We start from the raw sequence: 22,694 nt of genomic DNA on the forward strand, positions 1-22,694 counted from the left end.
ACCATAAGACAGCAAACCTTACTCATATATTATCACAATGAATTTTTCTTGACAGGTTTTCAAGTCCAGTATTCTCACAAAATTTTTATCTTGATTTAGTAACTAGACAAAAAGGCTGGCTTCATTTGTACATATAGCTTTTTATCAAATATGTATGTACTTGGATGTCCTTAAACTCCCCAAGTAGAAAGAAATGCTTCCACAGGGCTGCTTATTTCCAGTAACCCACATCAGAGCTGACACATGAAAAATGGTGAAATTACTGAAGGCAGTCCAGCCTGAATAAGGACTACCTTATTAGTTCAGGTACTTGCATCTCCCTAATTTTCATATTAATCATGTGTCCATCTTTCTCTGAAATAGGGCCATCAAGCTTCATGTCAGAATTTAGCATGTAAGTAAAATTCAGAGCGCTTCAAATCTCACTTGAAAGTATTTATATGTAGAGACTAGTGTGACTAATTTTACTATTCCTAACAAAAAAAGATTTTTTAAAAATTGTTTAGTATTGTTCCAGTACATGTACAATGTAAAGATGTCTGCACATAATTTATAAAAATTTAAAAGAGCCTCACATAGCCTCAAAAAAATAATTGGAACTGTTCTTATTCACCAGAGCTGCTATATACTGTAATGTACCTATGTAATATATTTCTCATCAGTTTTTACAGTTTCCACTGATTAAATATATATTGACTCATAAAGTATTACTATTACGTCAATTGTCAGCAGATGCAAGATCATGTCATTTAAATATTAACTATCACATAAAAATGGCAGCTTGATTGTTTGGAAGCAGTAACATGGTGCCAGTTATTGTCACAGTTCCCTAATGCATTAGGCAGCGCACACGCACACACACACCAAAACAAAAAACAAAAACAAAAACACCCAACAGAAAACACTGTCTTTCTTATGTACCTTACTGTACAGCTAACAAATAAGTTATTTAAAGAACTTCCCTTTCTCTATAATTTTTTATTTATTTCTGATCTAAAGAAAAAATTATCTGAATTGCAAAGGTGCATTAGTACAATATGGGTAAAGGGAGGTTTCTAGAATCAGAAATTATATGCATCATCTGTGAGTGAATGGGAATATCATGGGTAGAAGAAGAAATGCAAACAAAATATATAAAAATTAAGAACACTAACACTGTATTACTTTGCTCTGATGAGATGCTCTTTTGTGATAGTTCTCATGCAATATAGCAAACCCAGTTAATTTACCAAAAATTCTTGCTAAACCAATTATTTCTTCATTCAAATAGGACAGAATACATTTAAAGCCTTTGGCTTTCACAAATAGCAAAAAGGCATGCTTTGCCAATAATATAAGGTAAATCTCTTATTATATGTTAACTGTATCATCGGGGTGTGTAGACACTTCATAGACCATTAAAACCTGCTAGTAACTGATCGGTAATGGCTCATTTGCTGACTGCAGCAATGTACAAGAGACTGAAACTGAAAGATAAGCCATCCTTTCTTGATAATATAATATGTAGAACTTGCTGCTATTGCAACACTTAATGTTCATAGTGTCACATCATTTTTAATGCAAACACTCATTTTCTGCCTTACTCCTATGTTTTCTATTAAAGTGCAACACAAAAACAGCATACATATCATTCTATCCCTTTGAGGGTTCCACAAGCAGTTCCAAGTCAAATCAGATATTGTATTGCTATTATTGTAAATAAATACTTCAGAGTTTAAGGCAGAGGTGCCTCGAACTGTGGGGCATGGAAAAACATCTGCAGGGGCTGGGGGCAGGCAAGTGGCAATGCCAGGTGGCTTGTGGCAGCCCCACACAGCAGAGCTTGGTAGGGTGACCAGATAGCAAGTATGAAAAATCAGGACGAGGTGGGGGGGTAATAGGCGCCTATATAAGAAAAAGCCCCCCAAGCCAGGCCTGTTCCCACAAAATCAGGACATCTGGTCACCCTAGGGCTTGGTCAGTCCCCACAGGAGATAGGGAGGAAGTGCCACCTTCATCCCTTGATTCACCTCAGTAGGCCAATCACCTTTGGGTCACTGTCAACATATGCTGCAGCTGCGCCAATTTCCACTCATGGCAGCCTCTGCATCCAGCACTGGCTCCGTCCCCAGAAATAGTCACACATACCTTCCCCCACCCTGAAAATCTGAAGGGAGAGGGCCAGGTATTGGCCCTGCCCTAGTGGTGAAGCCTGATTGCAAGGTAGAAGCAGCACACTGCTGAGGAAGACTTGGCTGTGCCATTGGTAAGTATCTGTGTATTTGAAACTTACAGGTAATTTAATTACAGCTGTGCTAAGGTCTCCATTAGCCTAGTAATAAATCTATCATGCATACTTTTGCATGTACCTATTTTTGCCTGGGTTGAGGGGCACAACCAAAAATTGTAACTCAAGAGGGCGGAGGAGGGGAGGAAGAAGAGACACATGACTCAGTTCAAAAAGTTTGCAAACTGCTGGTTTAAGGGCTTGATATTTCATTTTTTCTAGTAGGCTCATTACCACTATTATGAACTTTTTATATCTTCATTCAAAGTAACTATTGGAACACACTTTTTTTAATGAAAACAAATCCCAAACAGATTCATACCATAGTTACCAAACAATATCAATAAATTAGTTACTATCTCATTGAAGTGGCAAGTGTACCAAACTTCTGGTACACAAAGTTTTCAAAGATATTGATATATTGAGTGTTTAATTTGCTTAATTGCTTCATATTAATCTGTCTTCCTTAGCCATTCCACTAATTTGTATAAATGGAAATAGAAGAGTCAAGGAAATGAATTGCTTTTAACCCTTAACTATAAAATCATGGATTTGGAGGGGGTTGGGGAAAGAAGGAGAGAGTTTAAACAAGAAACTCAAATCATGTTATTAGTCTACATGTCTTTAATCAATATGGGTATTTTAAAAATAAACTAGCATGTTAAACAGCACTTGTTTTACTCAGTTTCTTTAAATTTTTCAACAAAATAAAAATTCCAGAAGCCTCTTACACATTTGCCTTGTAGAGACTAATTACATTAACTGATTTATTAATAAATGGGGCTCTTTGTCCAATTATTGGAAGTACTAACAGACTTGGGAACAATTTCATATGTCTAATGTGCCTTGAAACCATTTTTTTAGGTTAATTACATTTCTAAGTCAAATCCCTATAGATATGCCCCTTAGGTTTTACACAGGAAGATTTTAAAAAATGATTACCTCATTGGCTAGCTCCAGTAGTACAGGGGCACCTGCATTTTTCATCACCCCACTCAGGTACCTAGACAAGACAAAGCCAGGTAAATCTGCAGTGGCAAGAAAAGGCCATCTTCAACATGTTAGAAATACACAGGGGACACTTTCTCTCGGGCAAATGCCACACACAGCCTGGCTAGAAAACACTACTTTGATAGTTTATAATACTTATCACCAAAAGATTCCCTATCATTAACTTTCCATGGTTCCCTCCTGCAGATGTGTAAGATATATCAATCTCAGTTAAGTACTTATTAAAAATACAACAAGTAAGCCAAGAAAATAATCTTTCAAAATTGTATTTTTGGCTGAATGCCATATAAACAAATTATATCTGTATTATTAAAAGAGACATAACACAAGAAATCTCTACAATCCACAATGAAGATTTGGAGCTCAACACTATCTTCAAATGCATATGCATGCAACATTATGTAGCTACTGTGCATGTGGGCAAAAATATGCAAATACAACTACTCATTTTACCAGTTAGGCAGCAGTCTCACAGCTGTGATGTAAGCTTTCTGTATTTAGATTAACAATATCAAACGAATGCTACAAAATGAAAAGAAAGGCACTTTATGGTCAGAGCTGTACGTACGGGTGATGAAGTTTCTGACCACCCCATCACACTGACTAGACTGCCTTTTTGCCTCCTATCATTATTGTTTGATGTTTATATTGCATTCGTGCCTAGAGGACTCCTTCAGGATTTGGTGGGAAGGAATTGTGTCACTGGCAGTTGTGAGGGGGCCAAATGTCACTTAATAGCTACACTCTAAAGGATGGGAGTGGGAGAAGAGTCATAAAAAGCAATGTAGTATGCAACCTCTTCAGAAGATAAGTTTTGTGACAACTGTCTCTCTGCACAAAATCTAAGACTAGTTGGATAAACTGCCAGAACCTCCCATACTGGTAAATCAATCAATCAATCAAATCAAATAAAAAAAATCTGTGTCCAGGAAAAGCAGAAAAGTGGTTTCTAGTGGTGGGACAATGACAAAGTCAGGAAGTCTGAGGTTTGTTACTGACTCCAATAACAGCTTGCTATGAATGGGTCAAAATGTATTTACGCCTCAGTTCAACCATCTGTGAAATCGGTACAACATTTACCTACAACTCCTCACAGGGGTATTGTGATTTCTAGCATCTGTAAAGCATTTTGAGGTTCATTCACGACAGGCATGATAGAAGATCATCTTATGGAAAAACATTTTCAGTTGCATGAATAACTACTTAAAAAGTCCCCAGCATACAGATGAAAACATATAATTTGTTTTGGTGAAACAAACAAGAGTTCCCAAATTTTCAGATCAGTAGCACTTACTCGACACTGACATCCTATAACTTCATACTACCTGGTTAGTCTACTGTCAGCAGTAGCTACTTTCTTTAATCTATTACAGGCCAAAAGCATCTCCAGCCCTGGTGTATACTTTATTATGAACTTAGTGACTTCCTGTCTTGAAGACACACACTGTGTTGAGGTGGACTGTTTCACGGTGCTGAAAAGGATCCTGGGTCTTTCTGGTAAACAGCTTCCAATTTTGCCCACCTCCAAGATTACTTCAAGGTGCACAGAGTTGAGCACAAATCGACACCTACACTCAGTGGCACTATTACCTGTTCCCAGCAGCACCACTATTCCAAGAAACCAGGACTAGTACCATTCCATCAATGGGAACCAATGATTATTACAGACCAGTCTGCCATGCTACAAGTGTAAACCATGGCAAATTTGTCTTTCAACACCAAGCCTACTTATCTTAACCCTCAACCACATCATTGGCAGGTGTCGATTCTGTTGCTCTTCCAGTTCCTCCTAGTTGGCAGGTAGATATTCACCCTATTGCAGGCAGAAGCAATTTGCCCCTGTAACTTACATAATGTATTATTTATAAAAAGAAAAGGCTCAAGTTCAGACAAGCCTTCCTTGCACAAGGATGCAGAATGACTGTTCATCTCTTTCTTGGAGACAAAGCAAGAAAATCTCATAGAAGAAAGTCAGCACAAACTACAACAACGCTGAAATTAAGGTCCTTTTGGATGAAAAATCATGCTTACTATTTCTGTACTTGGCACTTTAGTATTATAGTAACTGGAGTATTAAAAAACACTAAACTGAGATAAGTTTCTTCAAATATCAGAGGGTAGCCGTGTTAGTCTGGATCTGTAAAAGCAGCAAAGAATCCTGTGGCACCTTATAGACTAACAGAGGTTTTGGAGCATGAGCTTTCGTGGGTGAATACCCACTTCCTCAGATGCATGTAATGGAAATATCCAGGGGCAGGTATATATATGTGTGCTAGCAAGCAAGCTAGAGATAACGAGGTCAGTTCAATCAGGGAGGATGAGGCCCTGTTCTAGCAGTTGAGGTGTGAAAACCAAGAGAGGAGAAACTGGTTCTGTAATTGGCAAGCCATTCACAGTCTTTGTTCAATCCTGAGCTGATGGTGTCAAATTTGCAGATGAACTGAAGCTCAGCAGTTTCTCTTTGAAGTCTGGTCCTGAAGTTTTTTTGCTGCAGGATGGCCACCTTAAGGTCTGCTATAGTGTGGCCAGGGAGGTTGAAGTGCTCTCCTACAGGTTTTTGTATATTGCCATTCCTAATGTCTGATTTGTGTCCATTTATCCTTTTCCGTAGAGACTGTCCAGTTTGGCCGATGTACATAGCAGAGGGGCATTGCTGGCATATGATGGCGTATATTACATTGGTGGATGTGCAGGTGAATGAACCAGTGATGGTGTGGCTGATCTGGTTAGGTCCTGTGATGGTGTCGCTGGTGTAGATATGTGGGCAGAGTTGGCATCGAGGTTTGTTGCATGGATTGGTTCCTGAGCAAGAGTTATTATGGTGTGGTGTGCAGTTGCTGGTGAGAATATGTTTCAGGTTGGCAGGTTGTCTGTGGGCAAGGATTGGCCTGCCACCCAAGGCCTGTGAAAGTGTGGGATCATTGTCCAGGATGGGTTGTAGATCCTTGATGATGCGTTGGAGGGGTTTTAGCTGGGGGCTGTATGTGATGGCCAGTGGAGTCCTGTTGGTTTCTCTCTTGGGTTTGTCTTGCAGTAGGAGGCTTCTGGGTACACGTCTGGCTCTGTTGATCTGTTTCCTTATTTCCTCGTGCGGGTATTGTAGTTTTGAGAATGCTTGGTGGAGCTTTTGTAGGTGTTGGTCTCTGTCTGAGGGGTTAGAGCAGATGCGGTTGTACCTCAGTGCTTGGCTGTAGACAATGGATCGTGTGATGTGCCCGGGATGGAAGCTGGAGGCATGAAGGTAGGCATAGCGGTCGGTGGGTTTTCGATATAGGGTGGTGGTAATGTGACCATCACTTATTTGCACCGTGGTGTCAAGAAAGTGGACCTCCCGTGTAGATTGGTCCAGGCTGAGGTTGATGGTGGGGTGGAAGCTGTTGAAATCATGGTGGAATTTTTCCAGAGTCTCTTTCCCATGGGTCCAGATGATGAAGATGTCATCAATGTAGCGTAGATAGAGAAGGGGTGTGAGTGGACGAGAGCTGAGGAAGCGTTGTTCCAGGTCGGCCATGAAGATATTGGCATATTGTGGGGCCATGCGGGTGCCCATAGCAGTGCCACTGATCTGGAGATATATATTGTCATCAAATTTGAAATAGTTGTGTGTAAGTATAAAGGCACAGAGCTCAGCAGCCAGTTGTGCTGTGGCATCATCAGGGATAGTGTTCCTGACAGCTTGTATTCCATCTGTGTGTGGGATGTTTGTGTAGAGAGCCTCTACATCCATGGTGGCTAGGATGGTGTTTTCTGGGAGGTCACCAATACATTGTAGTTTCCTCAGGAAATCAGTGGTGTCGCGGAGATAGCTGGGAGTGCTGGTGGCATAGGGTCTGAGTAGAGAGTCCATATATCCAGATAGGAAAGATTTGTCCAGAAACCACCCTGACATTATCATCAAAGAGGCTGATAAAGGAGGTGCCGTTGTCATCATGAACAGGTCTGACTATCAAAAGGAGGCAGCCAGACAACTCTCCAATACCAAATTCTACAGGCCACTTCCCTCAGATCCCACTGAGGAATACACTAAGAAACTACAGCATCTACTCAGGACACTCCCTACACTAACACCAGAAGAAATCAACATACCCCTAGAGCCCCGACCAGGGTTATTCTATCTACTACCCAAGATCCACAAACCCGGAAATCCTGGACGCCCCATCATCTCGGGCATTGGCACTCTCACTGAAGGACTATCTGGATATATGGACTCTCTACTCAGACCCTATGCCACCAGCACTCCCAGCTATCTCCGCGACACCACTGATTTCCTGAGGAAACTACAATGTATTGGTGACCTCCCAGAAAACACCATCCTAGCCACCATGGATGTAGAGGCTCTCTACACAAACATCCCACACACAGATGGAATACAAGCTGTCAGGAACACTATCCCTGATGATGCCACAGCACAACTGGCTGCTGAGCTCTGTGCCTTTATACTTACACACAACTATTTCAAATTTGATGACAATATATATCTCCAGATCAGTGGCACTGCTATGGGCACCCGCATGGCCCCACAATATGCCAATATCTTCATGGCCGACCTGGAACAACGCTTCCTCAGCTCTCGTCCACTCACACCCCTTCTCTATCTACGCTACATTGATGACATCTTCATCATCTGGACCCATGGGAAAGAGACTCTGGAAAAATTCCACCATGATTTCAACAGCTTCCACCCCACCATCAACCTCAGCCTGGACCAATCTACACGGGAGGTCCACTTTCTTGACACCACGGTGCAAATAAGTGATGGTCACATTACCACCACCCTATATCGAAAACCCACCGACCGCTATGCCTACCTTCATGCCTCCAGCTTCCATCCCGGGCACATCACACGATCCATTGTCTACAGCCAAGCACTGAGGTACAACCGCATCTGCTCTAACCCCTCAGACAGAGACCAACACCTACAAAAGCTCCACCAAGCATTCTCAAAACTACAATACCCGCACGAGGAAATAAGGAAACAGATCAACAGAGCCAGACGTGTACCCAGAAGCCTCCTACTGCAAGACAAACCCAAGAGAGAAACCAACAGGACTCCACTGGCCATCACATACAGCCCCCAGCTAAAACCCCTCCAACGCATCATCAAGGATCTACAACCCATCCTGGACAATGATCCCACACTTTCACAGGCCTTGGGTGGCAGGCCAATCCTTGCCCACAGACAACCTGCCAACCTGAAACATATTCTCACCAGCAACTGCACACCACACCATAATAACTCTTGCTCAGGAACCAATCCATGCAACAAACCTCGATGCCAACTCTGCCCACATATCTACACCAGCGACACCATCACAGGACCTAACCAGATCAGCCACACCATCACTGGTTCATTCACCTGCACATCCACCAATGTAATATACGCCATCATATGCCAGCAATGCCCCTCTGCTATGTACATCGGCCAAACTGGACAGTCTCTACGGAAAAGGATAAATGGACACAAATCAGACATTAGGAATGGCAATATACAAAAACCTGTAGGAGAGCACTTCAACCTCCCTGGCCACACTATAGCAGACCTTAAGGTGGCCATCCTGCAGCAAAAAAACTTCAGGACCAGACTTCAAAGAGAAACTGCTGAGCTTCAGTTCATCTGCAAATTTGACACCATCAGCTCAGGATTGAACAAAGACTGTGAATGGCTTGCCAATTACAGAACCAGTTTCTCCTCTCTTGGTTTTCACACCTCAACTGCTAGAACAGGGCCTCATCCTCCCTGATTGAACTGACCTCGTTATCTCTAGCTTGCTTGCTAGCACACATATATATACCTGCCCCTGGATATTTCCATTACATGCATCTGAGGAAGTGGGTATTCACCCACGAAAGCTCATGCTCCAAAACCTCTGTTAGTCTATAAGGTGCCACAGGATTCTTTGCTGCTTTTACAGATCCAGACTAACACGGCTACCCTCTGATACTTGACACCATGCAAGGCACTGCATTTAGCCGTATGGAATGGAAATCCATCAACCTCATGAAGAAACTTGCACAAATACAGACAGATATCATCTTCCTTTCCAAATGCAAACGGATGGACATCATACCAAATGGACTAAAGGTAAAAAATCCACTGCTATCTACATACTACACAGACCACAGTGAGAGATTATGTCATACTCTATCAAAAAAACTGAGGAACCACCTGATCAGCATCCTATACAGCAAACAGGAAAACATCAGAAAAGAGCTCTCCAACCTGGAGACTCTCATTAATAACCAAACTTCTATACAAACGGACTTCACTAGAATAAGACAGGAGATCTACATTACTCACTTCACCTCTCTTCAAAGGAAAAAGGACTGTAAGCTGTCTAAACTCCTACCTGCCACATGGGGCCACAACAGTGGTACTCCTAACCCACCCAGCAATATCGTCAATCTATCCAACTACACACTCAGCCCAGAAGAAAAGTCTGTCCTATCTCGGGGACTCTCTTTCTGCCCTGCCACCCCCACCAACATGATACAGTTCTGTGGCGATCTGGAAGCCTACTTTCGCCGTCTCCGACTCAAAGAATACTTCCAGGACAACACTGAACAGTGCACTGATACACGGGTGCCCTCCCACCAACAGCACAAGAAAAAGAACTCCACATGGACTCCTCCTGAGGGTCGAAATGACAGCCTGGACCTATACATTGAATGCTTCCGCCGGCGTGCACAGGCAGAAATCGTGGAACAACAACATCGCTTGCCTCACAACCTAAGTCGTGCAGAACGCAATGCCATCCACAGCCTCAGAAACCACCCTGACATTATCATCAAAGAGGCTGATAAAGGAGGTGCCGTTGTCATCATGAACAGGTCTGACTATCAAAAGGAGGCAGCCAGACAACTCTCCAATACCAAATTCTACAGGCCACTTCCCTCAGATCCCACTGAGGAATACACTAAGAAACTACAGCATCTACTCAGGACACTCCCTACACTAACACCAGAAGAAATCAACATACCCCTAGAGCCCCGACCAGGGTTATTCTATCTACTACCCAAGATCCACAAACCCGGAAATCCTGGACGCCCCATCATCTCGGGCATTGGCACTCTCACTGAAGGACTATCTGGATATATGGACTCTCTACTCAGACCCTATGCCACCAGCACTCCCAGCTATCTCCGCGACACCACTGATTTCCTGAGGAAACTACAATGTATTGGTGACCTCCCAGAAAACACCATCCTAGCCACCATGGATGTAGAGGCTCTCTACACAAACATCCCACACACAGATGGAATACAAGCTGTCAGGAACACTATCCCTGATGATGCCACAGCACAACTGGCTGCTGAGCTCTGTGCCTTTATACTTACACACAACTATTTCAAATTTGATGACAATATATATCTCCAGATCAGTGGCACTGCTATGGGCACCCGCATGGCCCCACAATATGCCAATATCTTCATGGCCGACCTGGAACAACGCTTCCTCAGCTCTCGTCCACTCACACCCCTTCTCTATCTACGCTACATTGATGACATCTTCATCATCTGGACCCATGGGAAAGAGACTCTGGAAAAATTCCACCATGATTTCAACAGCTTCCACCCCACCATCAACCTCAGCCTGGACCAATCTACACGGGAGGTCCACTTTCTTGACACCACGGTGCAAATAAGTGATGGTCACATTACCACCACCCTATATCGAAAACCCACCGACCGCTATGCCTACCTTCATGCCTCCAGCTTCCATCCCGGGCACATCACACGATCCATTGTCTACAGCCAAGCACTGAGGTACAACCGCATCTGCTCTAACCCCTCAGACAGAGACCAACACCTACAAAAGCTCCACCAAGCATTCTCAAAACTACAATACCCGCACGAGGAAATAAGGAAACAGATCAACAGAGCCAGACGTGTACCCAGAAGCCTCCTACTGCAAGACAAACCCAAGAGAGAAACCAACAGGACTCCACTGGCCATCACATACAGCCCCCAGCTAAAACCCCTCCAACGCATCATCAAGGATCTACAACCCATCCTGGACAATGATCCCACACTTTCACAGGCCTTGGGTGGCAGGCCAATCCTTGCCCACAGACAACCTGCCAACCTGAAACATATTCTCACCAGCAACTGCACACCACACCATAATAACTCTTGCTCAGGAACCAATCCATGCAACAAACCTCGATGCCAACTCTGCCCACATATCTACACCAGCGACACCATCACAGGACCTAACCAGATCAGCCACACCATCACTGGTTCATTCACCTGCACATCCACCAATGTAATATACGCCATCATATGCCAGCAATGCCCCTCTGCTATGTACATCGGCCAAACTGGACAGTCTCTACGGAAAAGGATAAATGGACACAAATCAGACATTAGGAATGGCAATATACAAAAACCTGTAGGAGAGCACTTCAACCTCCCTGGCCACACTATAGCAGACCTTAAGGTGGCCATCCTGCAGCAAAAAAACTTCAGGACCAGACTTCAAAGAGAAACTGCTGAGCTTCAGTTCATCTGCAAATTTGACACCATCAGCTCAGGATTGAACAAAGACTGTGAATGGCTTGCCAATTACAGAACCAGTTTCTCCTCTCTTGGTTTTCACACCTCAACTGCTAGAACAGGGCCTCATCCTCCCTGATTGAACTGACCTCGTTATCTCTAGCTTGCTTGCTAGCACACATATATATACCTGCCCCTGGATATTTCCATTACATGCATCTGAGGAAGTGGGTATTCACCCACGAAAGCTCATGCTCCAAAACCTCTGTTAGTCTATAAGGTGCCACAGGATTCTTTGCTGTTTCTTCAAATATTACAATTAAAAAATTGTAATATATGCACCCTCATTTAAATTTTTCTGCCAAGTATTCACACTCTATTTAACTACTTCAGTCAGACAAATCTTTCCTTACTTAGCTCAAAATACCCACATGAAATCTATTAAATTAGTAGATTACTCACCAAGATGTTTTAGTAGATTTATTAATGTATTTTATGCAGTTGCGTTAAATTAACAAGACAAAATAATTGGAGAAAACATTTTTTTTACATCATTTCCACTACCATCAAGCTTCAGACACGTGAATTTGATATGCACATACTTGAGACTGTACAAAACATGAGGAAGATATGGGGCCAAATCCTGCTTGCCTTATGAAAGCAGACTTTACTCACATGAACCTTCTTACTGGCACCAATGCAACTACTGCTGCATATAAGGCAAGCAAGGTTTGGTTCCATGTTTCCTGCTCTAAGACACTTGTAATAAAAATAGTTAAACACTACACTGGGTGATCTGGAGACACATTTATCACAAAGTGGTTCAAGTGTTCTAATAACTAACACGTCTCAGAACATGTTGAAACAGTCACAGTTAATGTATTGTTATTTACTGAAACTGTACTAGCGAAAATTAATTAGAAACAATATTATGTAGTAATAGTGTGAATTTGAAGGATTTTTAACAAATATCCTCCCTAAAGAAGAATCAATACTGGGACAGGCAAAATGTGACCAATGTAATGTGACAAGGCAGTGCAACTATTTTTCAAAAGAAAAATAGCAAAATATGGTGCATTAGATTTTCTTCCTTCATGTCTAATAGTACGAGGTTGTCCTTAGTTCTAAATATGTGACTTTGCAGAAACATTGAGACTAGCTAACTGTTTACAAATGAAAGCTTTTTGTTTATTTTCCTCATTCATAAAGATAATATTAAAGCATAAATACCAGATGCCTATAATCACAATCTCACTTGCCATGAAAGCTCTTCAGATATGTCAGTCTACATAGTAATATTTTAATTGTATATCTCTACCAGTTATCAGTATGCCCCAATTATGTCATTGAGATGTCTAAAGAAAAGTCAGTAGAACTAAGAAACTATAAGGTGTTAGCAATTACTATTTATTAACTCAAGATGCATACAATTGTAAAATTATTTAGTAAAATGACATATTAAAGGTTTTCATTTCTCCTTAAAAGGTGTTTCTGACATTCATGTGGTTTTAAGTTTTAGTTCACTCCTGTTTACATTATATTGGTAAATACATTAATTTAATATGCAATTTTTTACATAATAAAAAGTGTCTAACTTAAACAAAACATTTATAACTGAGCAGGCCTCCTCAATTTGGGTAGTTTTCTCTCACCAATATAATTTATATCATCAACCTTGGCACGTAAATCTTATAGCTTTCAGAATAAGGCAATACATAACACTAACACATGTGCTCCAAAAGATATAATCATGCCATCTTGTCTTTAAGCCTACAAATTCTGCTGCTAAAACTGAAGAGAAGACTTCTGACTCAAGGATCTTTCACTGAAATTATCTTGGGGTACTTCCACCATCCTATTTGTTAATTTATTTTTATATTAAATTAGCTTAATAACCTGATTTACTCAATTATAATTACAATTAGTAGGTACTACAATAACTTCTAGTGGGATGGGAAGGTCGGTCATACCTTTGGTAGTAAGTTTCAATAGCCTCAGCAGTGTGATGCTTTGCATGTGTTCTTTTGATTTGTTTCTGAGAAGAAAAAATAAAACAAAACCAGAGATTTTTATGACGTATCGCATCAGACATATAAAGCATGAATGTCTGAGTGCATGCTTTTTGGCCATCGTATTCAGCTTATAGGGGAAACGGAATTATATTTTGAGAATTCTATATAGAAATGGTTTTTCATCTATCTATTCAATAGAATGTCTTCAGACTGTACTGCAATGTACCGTATATGTAAAAGCCAGTAAGGTCATAGTAATTGAATCTAAATAAGTTTGCTGAGGGCTGTAGAGGGCAAAGAAAAACTTGTTCTCTCTTTCAACCTTTGTATGAATTTCCCCTCAATTCAATTCCATCTAAGTCCTCTGCACTCTAGTTTTACAATTCAATTGCCGTTTTTAACCAGGAAGAGCATTGCTTAAAAACAACTTATTTGAAAAACCACAAAAAGTAATTCCACAGAGACTTGCCACTTGACTGACACCTGTCATCTCATGATAAATGACTCCATTTTCTGCCTCTCTTGCCTTCTGCCACTCCGGCAATGGTCATTTATCATCATCTCTGTCAGCAATGGAAAGCAGCACTGACAGTGCAAGTCAGCAAACATTTAGCACATGGAACCACGCAACACAGGGAAATTATTATTGTCAGAATAATAATGGTTTAGCATAATTTATTACAGGTCCACCAAATAAGCAAAGGCTAGATGTTATTAGACAGATGGATGGGTAGGCTTGGCAGCCATCCACTGAGACTCAGGCGGTGCTTGATGTGGAAAAGGGAACATCCTCCAAACCAATCAGAAAGCTGGCAGTTCAATTACAAAGAAATAAAGGGACATTCATCATTCAATTAGGCACCTGTCAACCCTCACAAAGGAGAAAACTTCTAACCTGGTACTCCTGGGAGAAGATGCTCAGCAGAGTGGACTGCGATTGACTGGAACAAATAAAAGAAGGACAAAGTTAATTACTGGAGTGCACTGCAAAGAAACAAAAGAGAAGGGAGCTTCAAAGGTAGGCCTGCTGCCCTGTAATCTAACAGAACATGAAAACAAGTGTGGAAAAGTTGTTCCAGATGAACACCTCAGACAAAGGCTTCCTGCTGCTAGGTCAAGGAGGGACGGGGGGAGAGAGAGAGAGAGAGAGGGAGGGGATGAGGACGGGGAGAAAAATATAGCAAGAGTTTCAAAGCAAACTAACACTGTTTAGGCGATTCTTTTTCAGCTTCAGAACCCACAAAGTCATATCAGTAGCACATAGTGGAGTTAAAAGGGAGGGGGAAGAACGAAAACAAAGCAAATTTCCATTAATAATTGATGGAGTTAAATTCCATTAGCAGTTGGGAACATGCCACTTGTTCATTGGCAACATATTGAAATTCATTTTGTTAGCAGCAAGGGAACCTCTTCAGTAGCTGTCTCATATTCAGGGTAGAAACTTAGCTCTCTGTCAGAAGTAGCATATGGGACTACTGGAACATTCCCACTGAAACTGATGTGCTTTGAAAATAGAAACTTTCACAGCAGGAAGCTGAGATTCCCTGGAGTCGGTCATTTCCAAAGGCTGCCATAAGCTTCATTCATCTAAGGCGCCACTCAATGTCAAACACCTGGCAATGAAGCATCCTGGAAAACATTCTTCCCAAGTGGGAATTTTTCCCTCAGAATTGTTAACATTTAGAAATGGGACAAGATTTTTTCCTCTAAAAGGCAAATCAATACCACACTGCTACAGTCTTCAATTGTCCTCTGCGGATATATCCAGCTCATCACATCTTGCATACAATTAATTACTTCTGATATATTTTCTTACCAGATGCAACTTGAACAAATTACAGTTTCAATAAATCAAATTTTATAATACAGCAAAGCAATATGAATAATTAACTGTTTTCCTTTCATGACTGCATCTACTAAGACATATCTTAGATTGTTCTGATATTCAGGAACGAAGACTGAAATCATATTCTTCTATCAGCTAACTCATACAGTTCACTACACAAGAATTTAACAATAGCATTATGTCTATGTCTTGCTATTGTGTTTTACATTGCTGACCCTAACACGGTACAAACTTAAATGTTCTATCTAAATATTTACATTGCCCCACTATGGTAGCATTTAAACGCCTCAGCTAAAGATAAGGAAGTATTATCACCATTTTATAGATGGAGAACTGAGACACAGAGAGATTAAATAATGGTGTCTAAAATTCACACCAAGTATGAGGTAGAACCAAGAGTAAAGTCCAGATCTCCCAAATCACAGGGCTTTTACTACAAGATCATTGTTTCTTTACCTGCCCCAGTCATATCATTATATTTTAATATTAGAATTGTAGATGGATATTAGTCTCTCTAATATACAGTTTTACAGAATATTACTGAATAGAATTATAGAAAAATTTAACAAAGTTACAAGACAGTCAAATGATGTAAATAAATGCATATGAAAATTTCATATTTAACTTATTACTCTTTATATTAAGGTAGAGCCTATAAGATCCTAACAGGATCAGAGCGTCATGTTGCTAGGTGATTGGTTTGTGGATATGATTAGAACAACAGGCAAGGATGATGAATTTAGCAGCAATGATCTGAATGGAAAAGAAGGAGATGAGAGGGGTATCGGAAAGATCTATGAGGAGTTTGCAGTAGTCAATATGGGAGATGGTGAAGGCCTGCACAAGACTTTTGATGGTGTGGACATACAGAGGTGGTGAAGCAGGGATCTCAAGGATCTTATGAAGGAAGCAGCAGCAAGATTTGGGCACCATCTAGATGTGCAGAGTTAGAGTGTGTGGAGTCCAACATGACACTCAGATTATGGGCCAGGGGAGGCGGTGAGTGAAAGAGAGGATAGTTGTGTCATCTACCACGACAGAGAAAAGGGAAGACTGGGAGGGAAGACAAGGAGTAAAGATTTCTTTTTAAAACGTTAAGCTGATAAATCCTACTTTTCTTTAAACAAAAAGGCTAAAGTGACAAGTCATTCTACAGTATGGAGGATATGTACATAAATTAAAACCAGTAAAGACTAATATAACAGATGGAACAGGAAGTCTCCTATGGCCGCAAATTATTTCAAAACATTGTAGGGAGAAACCTTAAATCAGCTTCAACATCTTATTAAAATAAATTCATGATTTTATTAACCCTCAACATCTTATTACAAGAACTGAAATTAATGATCCATTATTTATTTTTCTAAAAAAAGTGTGTGTCTGTCACACAATTTAAATAAGAGAACTGTTTCTCCTTTTCTTGATTCTATGTTCAATATAAGATTTCTCTTTGATTAGTTCTGATTATATTCTACATCTTCTAGTGACTTCAATTGGCCTGCTTCCTCTCCTAATCCCCAACTTTCTTCTACCAGTTCCCTTCCTCTTATCCATGTTATCCCAATTACTGTACTTTCCTGTTTGTTCCCTCTCAGTCTTACGTACCTCGAATTTTGCATAAGTCAGAAACATATACTCAACCATTACTGGGGGGTGGGGAGGGGAGACACAAAAACACACCCTCCTATTTCTGGCTTACAGAACTTTTTCCATAAGTGCGGATTTGCGTAAATCAGGTTTGCATAACCCAGGGCGGGGGATCCTGTACTATCTAGCTGAGGCTATTTAAGAATGCTTTCGGGGGAAGGGGAGAGGAAGAGGATCTACAACTTATGGACTTTGTTCAAGGCTGTCAACCTTGCACTCGAATTAACCTTTTTACCTTGAAGATCATATATAATGAACTTTCTACTCAGTATGTATAAACATATATTGACATTCATGCCATACTTTTATCTCCATGCCTGATTAGTTTAATTTTTGTTCTTGTCATTTCAAAATTGGATTTCTATGGACAACAGCAGAATGGATTCAAAAGACTCTTCTTTCAACACTTGGAGATGCCAAAATCTTATCTAAGAAACATAAATGGCTTCTATTTTCAAAATTGAAATGTCATCTTTAGGCTCCAATTCACATACAGCCACAAAGACCTCCCATGTAAAAATATTATGGGAACAAAGGTTTGTTTGCATACATGGCTGGATGCAGAGTCTACTGGACTAAACTATAAATAATCAATGCCAGAGCCAACTTTAAATCTTGTACAAGAGTTAAATATAAAATGCGTTAGGAGAAAAAGAGTGGGCATTTCCTGGAAGAAGCAGCTTTTGTTTTTAAGTCTTCTGGTTGTTGCTGCCAGCCACAGACACCACTCTGGAAATTTTGAATGCAGTGCATATTTTTTGGAGTATCTATGGGATAATATGTTGATGCAAATAAAATTATATTTCACAGATTGTCACAGTACAGAATTAGTTTATGGCCATGCAGAATCTGGTAGACCAGAGGATTTCATTAGCATCAGTTCCGATATTCCAAACAGCTCTATATAGAGGGTGCTGGCTGAACCAAAGATTGGTCTGTGGCCCAGTTTAAGCTGTAGTGTAGCATAGCTTAAATCAACATAATTTATGTCACTCAGGTGTGTGAATTAGCAACATAATTTATGCCGATTTAAGCACTGGTGTGGGCAGCACTATATCCATGGGGGAGCTTCTCACACCAGCAGAGTTACTGCCACTCATGGAGACTGGAGTAATTAAGCCAACAGAAGAGCTCTCCTGTCGGCTTACAATGGCTATGCTGATGCACTGATGCAGCTGCGACGCTGTAAGGTCTCTAGTGTAGCCATAGCCTCAGTCTTTTGCTAAATACTATATTCAGCCGGGTTTCAAAAAACAAAACAAAACAAAACCCTTTGAACCTATGCTACCAATAGCTGCAGATAATTTCTGGTAAACTAATTACACTTCGTAATATTTATTTTTTAAATGTATAGGACACATAGCATTTTAGTTAGTTAATTTTCTAAGATTTCCGCAACTGTACACACTCAGAGAATAAATCAAGCTTACCCTTTAGAGACTCTGATTTCAAAACTGATTCTGCCTCTATCCATCTCACACACCCCTTTTCCCTATGTGTGTTCTACTTAAGTCGGTGAAGCCAAAAATTCAGCTTCACGTTTTATGAATTTAACCACAGTACATAACAGAAAACACCAATTCAGCATGGATAAACTCCAAACCAATAATTAGGGCCCTACCAAATTAACATCCACGAAAAACATACCATGGATCGTGAAAGATGATGTACCTCCCCACCCCCCAGGAAATCTGGTCTTTTGTGTAATTTTACCCTATATTATACACAGATTTAATTGGAGAAACCAACATTTCTCAAACTGGGGGTCCCGACCCAAAGGGGTTGCGGGGGGTGGGAGGGGGTGTCACACGGTTATTGTAAGGGGAGGGGGGTCACGGTATTACCACCCTTATTTTTGCACTGCTTTCAGAGTTGGGTGGCCAGAGAGCAGTGGCTGCTGGCCAGGCACCCAGCACTGAAGGCAGAATCCCACAGAGAGCAGCACATAAGTAAGGGTGGCAATACCAAACCATGCCATCACACTACTGCTGGTGGCAACATTCCCTTCAGAGCTGGGCTTCTGGACAGCAACTCCAGCTGCCCAGCTCTCATGGCAGTGGCATGGCTAACAGCAGCAGTGCAGAAGTAAAGGAGGCAATACTGCAACCTCCCTTCACTAATGTTGCAACAACAAAAAAACACAACACTTTTTGGGGCAGGGCTCCTATAGTTACAACACTGTGAAATTTCAGATTTAAAAATATATGAAATAATGAAATTTACAATTCTTAAAATCCTATGACTGTGAAATTGACCAAAATGGACTGCAAATTTGGTTGGTCTCTACCAATAACTATTCATCAAACATATGGATAAGGAACCTGCAAAAAAGCAAAGTACATCATAAGACAACAATGATAATGCTTTAGCAAGAGGGAAGGGGGAGGAAAAAGATTTGTGCTATGTATAACAGACAAAAATAAAACATTAAAGTGTGTTTTTTATTTTGTTTTAAGAGAAGACATTCATTTCCATCTACAAGAGAAGTTACTGTCATGTTATAAAAAAAGAATGATCCACCTCATTAAGAACACAAAAGTACAGGATAAACATTCATTTAGGAAATATTTGAGAATTTAACAAACAAGACCAGATATACAAAAAAAAAAACCAAGCTATTGTTTTTGAAGATCCAAAGCAACAGATTCAAAATTTCATAACACACACATATAGTGGGTCTCCATTATAGGAGTTCAAGTAGGATTTCTCTCTCTCTCTTTCAAACTCTGCTGCATGGACATGCATTGTATGTCACAGTCTAGCATAAAATGTTCATAAGCAGATAGCAAGTCTCATTTGGTATATAGTAATTTCTTTATGATTTTTTCCTATACAGACACTCCCCTACTCGAGTTTTTCATAAGTCGGAAATGTATACCTGACAGTTACCCAAAAAAAAACAAACAAAACAAAACAAAATAACCACACCTATTTATAGCTTACACAACTTTTTCCTTAAGTGCGGGTTTGCGTAACCCAGGGGGCGTTTGTATCAAATAGTTTGTGAACACTGTGGCATATATTCAATTATCTTCAAAATAGACCCTATATAGGTTATATACTCATATTGTACCTGTTCCCAGACTAGTTGATTTAACTAATCAACCAGCTGGCAATTTTGAATTTTGTAACTGAACAATCAGAAATTCATTTTCATCAAACATTAGCTTTTGAGATTAAAATTCGCTGCTTGCAAGTATTCACATCAGTAAAACCTGATCACTCAAATGTACATACATGTTTCGCTGGTCACTCAGCTCTAATACTTAACCACTTAGTGACGTGCTTTGAGATCATTGGATGAAGTGCTACTAGATAAGTGCTAGATACTACCAGTATCATCCTGAAGGTATTTTTGTTCAAACGATCAGGGTGAATCTGATTTAAATCCCTAGTCAGGAAGACTTGATGTAATCATGGATTTCCACACACACACACACACAAAGTGCTTTCTTGTTGCTTGTTATAACCTTAATATGTATTCTTCACAACTCAGAGATAGGTGTAGGTTTCAGTACACATTGTACATTTTTTAAGTGATTTATTTTGAAAACTTTTCAGATTAGTTTTACAGCTATAGCAGAAAATGTATGATTGGTTGTTTGGTTTTTTCATTTACCAAAAGGTAATTTAAGGTAAAAGCAGCTATTTATGAAGTCATTGGGTGGTGAACTATCTCCAATTCAACAGGTTAATCATTAATATTTGCAGGATTTTCTTGCCATGCTGTATTATGAGGAGAACATCACCAGACAGACATTTAAACTGTTTTATTTAACTAAAAAACAACGTTATATATTCCGGATTATTTTCTTCAACCGAAAACACATAATATTTTAACAAAACAAGCATATGAATTTTGTTAAACATTCAAGTTTTTTAAAATCAGGTTTGTTTTTGTTAAAATTGTTTTGAACTAAAATAGTTGATGTAATTTTTTTTTAAATATTTCATTTAATCATGTCAGCCAAGTAAATATTGGCTTCCGCAGCTAACTCAGTCATCTTTACCTTCATTTTCCTGTTTGTTCATAATCTGGAAGAGAAAAACAAGCTTTCTTGCTTTTTCGGGTCCCAAATGATCTCTCAATTTGACATGAATTAGTCCACAGGAAGAAAATATTCTTTCTACACTGGCAGAAGAAGCCACTGCTGTTAAAAGTGAGATCATCACTTCAACAGTCTCTGAATCCAAGTGCTTAAGTGACTTCCACCAGTTCACTAGTGTGACTTTCTTTAAATCATCATCATCAAACATATATTTCTTGAATGGCTCATCCTTAGCTCTGAAGTTTGTTACAGTTGGACATCCAGCAATCATCCCTCCATAATGCCATGTCATAGCCAACTCTTCTTCAGCAGTTAAGGTTTGACCCTGGTACCAAGTATTGAGAATATTTGCAAGAAAATGAGCTGCAGATAGCGCTTGTCCCATTCTTTTTTTTATGCCTGTAATTTAACTGTGTCATTGCAGATTTCTCTTTTTAAGATCTCGCTCAGTTCCTTCCAAATTTCAACAATGTCAGCAATAAAACAGCTATTTCCCTGCATTTCACTCAAGGCTACAGAAACAGGCTTCAAGGTACTCAGCATGTGTTCAACATTTCTCTTGAGCCCAATGTTGGGAACTTTGGCTGTGACTGTGCCATCTATTTTTTCACGATTTTGTTCACAAACTGTCATCAGATTAGGCCAGTTTCTGATATAGTGCAGTCCACTACTGAGTTCCATCACACGTCATGTGGGGAGAGTTAGCTTGGTTCCTCTCACTTACTTTTCAGAGCAGCTGCTGCAAAGCGGTTGTTACGAAGTATTTTGCAATTTCAATAACTTTAGCCTTTATTTCTGGAACACTGAAGTCTTCGGCTAGGAGGTGCATCAAATGAGCACTGCAACCATATATTATTAGCTTGAGACTCTTGACTCTCTTCTAAATAATTTCTTCTCATCTTGGATACATTTGCAGCATAGTCTGTGACCAAGCTGTGTACTAGACATTTGAATTTTTTTTTCACAGCTTGTTATAGCTTTTATTCCTATTTCTTGTAAGTATTCTGCTGTGGGTGCATTTCCTGATATATCAATTGTTTCTGTAACGAAGACATTTCCTTTTTCTTTTGTCACACAAGCACATACAACAGGATTATTGTGGACATTGCTCCACCCATCAAGACTCAGGTTAACAATTTTACCATCTAGACCTTTTGCACACTGCTCAATTTCTCTTTCATACACTTTATCTAGCAATTTGCCTGCAACATCTGCTCTGTTGGGTGGACTGTATCCTGGTCTTACTGACTGAACCATGTTAATGAAGTGTGGGTTTTCAATCATACAGAAAGGAGAGTTTGTTGCATAAACAAACCGGGCAATTTTTTCATCAATTACCTCTTTTTGTAATCTGCTGGTTCTTATCACAA

At 40.1% G+C, this 22,694-nt stretch overlaps 2 protein-coding genes across 11 annotated transcripts in view; both read right to left on the minus strand.

The window, feature by feature from the left end:
• Positions 1-22,694, minus strand: part of CDIN1 (CDAN1 interacting nuclease 1) — a 186,522-nt gene that overhangs the window by 142,259 nt on the left and 21,569 nt on the right. For 8 of the 10 annotated variants that reach the window (XM_050953971.1, XM_050953975.1, XM_050953977.1 and 5 more), the window contains exons 2-4: positions 14,678-14,723; positions 13,741-13,805; positions 3,209-3,269 (exon numbers count right to left, since the gene is read on the minus strand). The exons of 1 other annotated variant lie outside the window; for it this stretch is intronic. In XM_050953971.1, the coding sequence (XP_050809928.1) occupies positions 3,209-3,269; positions 13,741-13,805; positions 14,678-14,723 (172 nt within the window). The remainder of the gene's footprint in view (positions 1-3,208; positions 3,270-13,740; positions 13,806-14,677; positions 14,724-22,694) is intronic. One more of the 10 variants, XM_050953976.1, reaches the window with a different exon arrangement.
• Positions 5,483-8,684, minus strand: LOC127051541 (uncharacterized). Its single transcript, XM_050953962.1, has 2 exons — positions 8,239-8,684; positions 5,483-6,333 (listed from the first exon to the last, which is right to left on the minus strand). The coding sequence occupies exons 1-2, from the start codon at positions 8,394-8,396 to the stop codon at positions 5,586-5,588; spliced, it is 906 nt and encodes a 301-aa protein (XP_050809919.1). The 5' UTR covers positions 8,397-8,684; the 3' UTR covers positions 5,483-5,585.

Source organism: Gopherus flavomarginatus, chromosome 5 (assembly GCF_025201925.1).
Source record: "Gopherus flavomarginatus isolate rGopFla2 chromosome 5, rGopFla2.mat.asm, whole genome shotgun sequence".
Classification (NCBI taxonomy): domain Eukaryota; kingdom Metazoa; phylum Chordata; order Testudines; family Testudinidae; genus Gopherus; species Gopherus flavomarginatus.

Coding starts and splice junctions, on each gene's coding strand:
- LOC127051541 (XM_050953962.1), bottom strand. CDS start 8,396: ATGGGTTGTAGATCCTTGATGATGCGTTGGAGGGGTTTTAGCTGGGGG. Junction 6,334..8,238: donor ATCTGTTTCCTTATTTCCTC/GTGCGGGTATTG, acceptor CAACAGAGCCAG/ACGTGTACCCAGAAGCCTCC.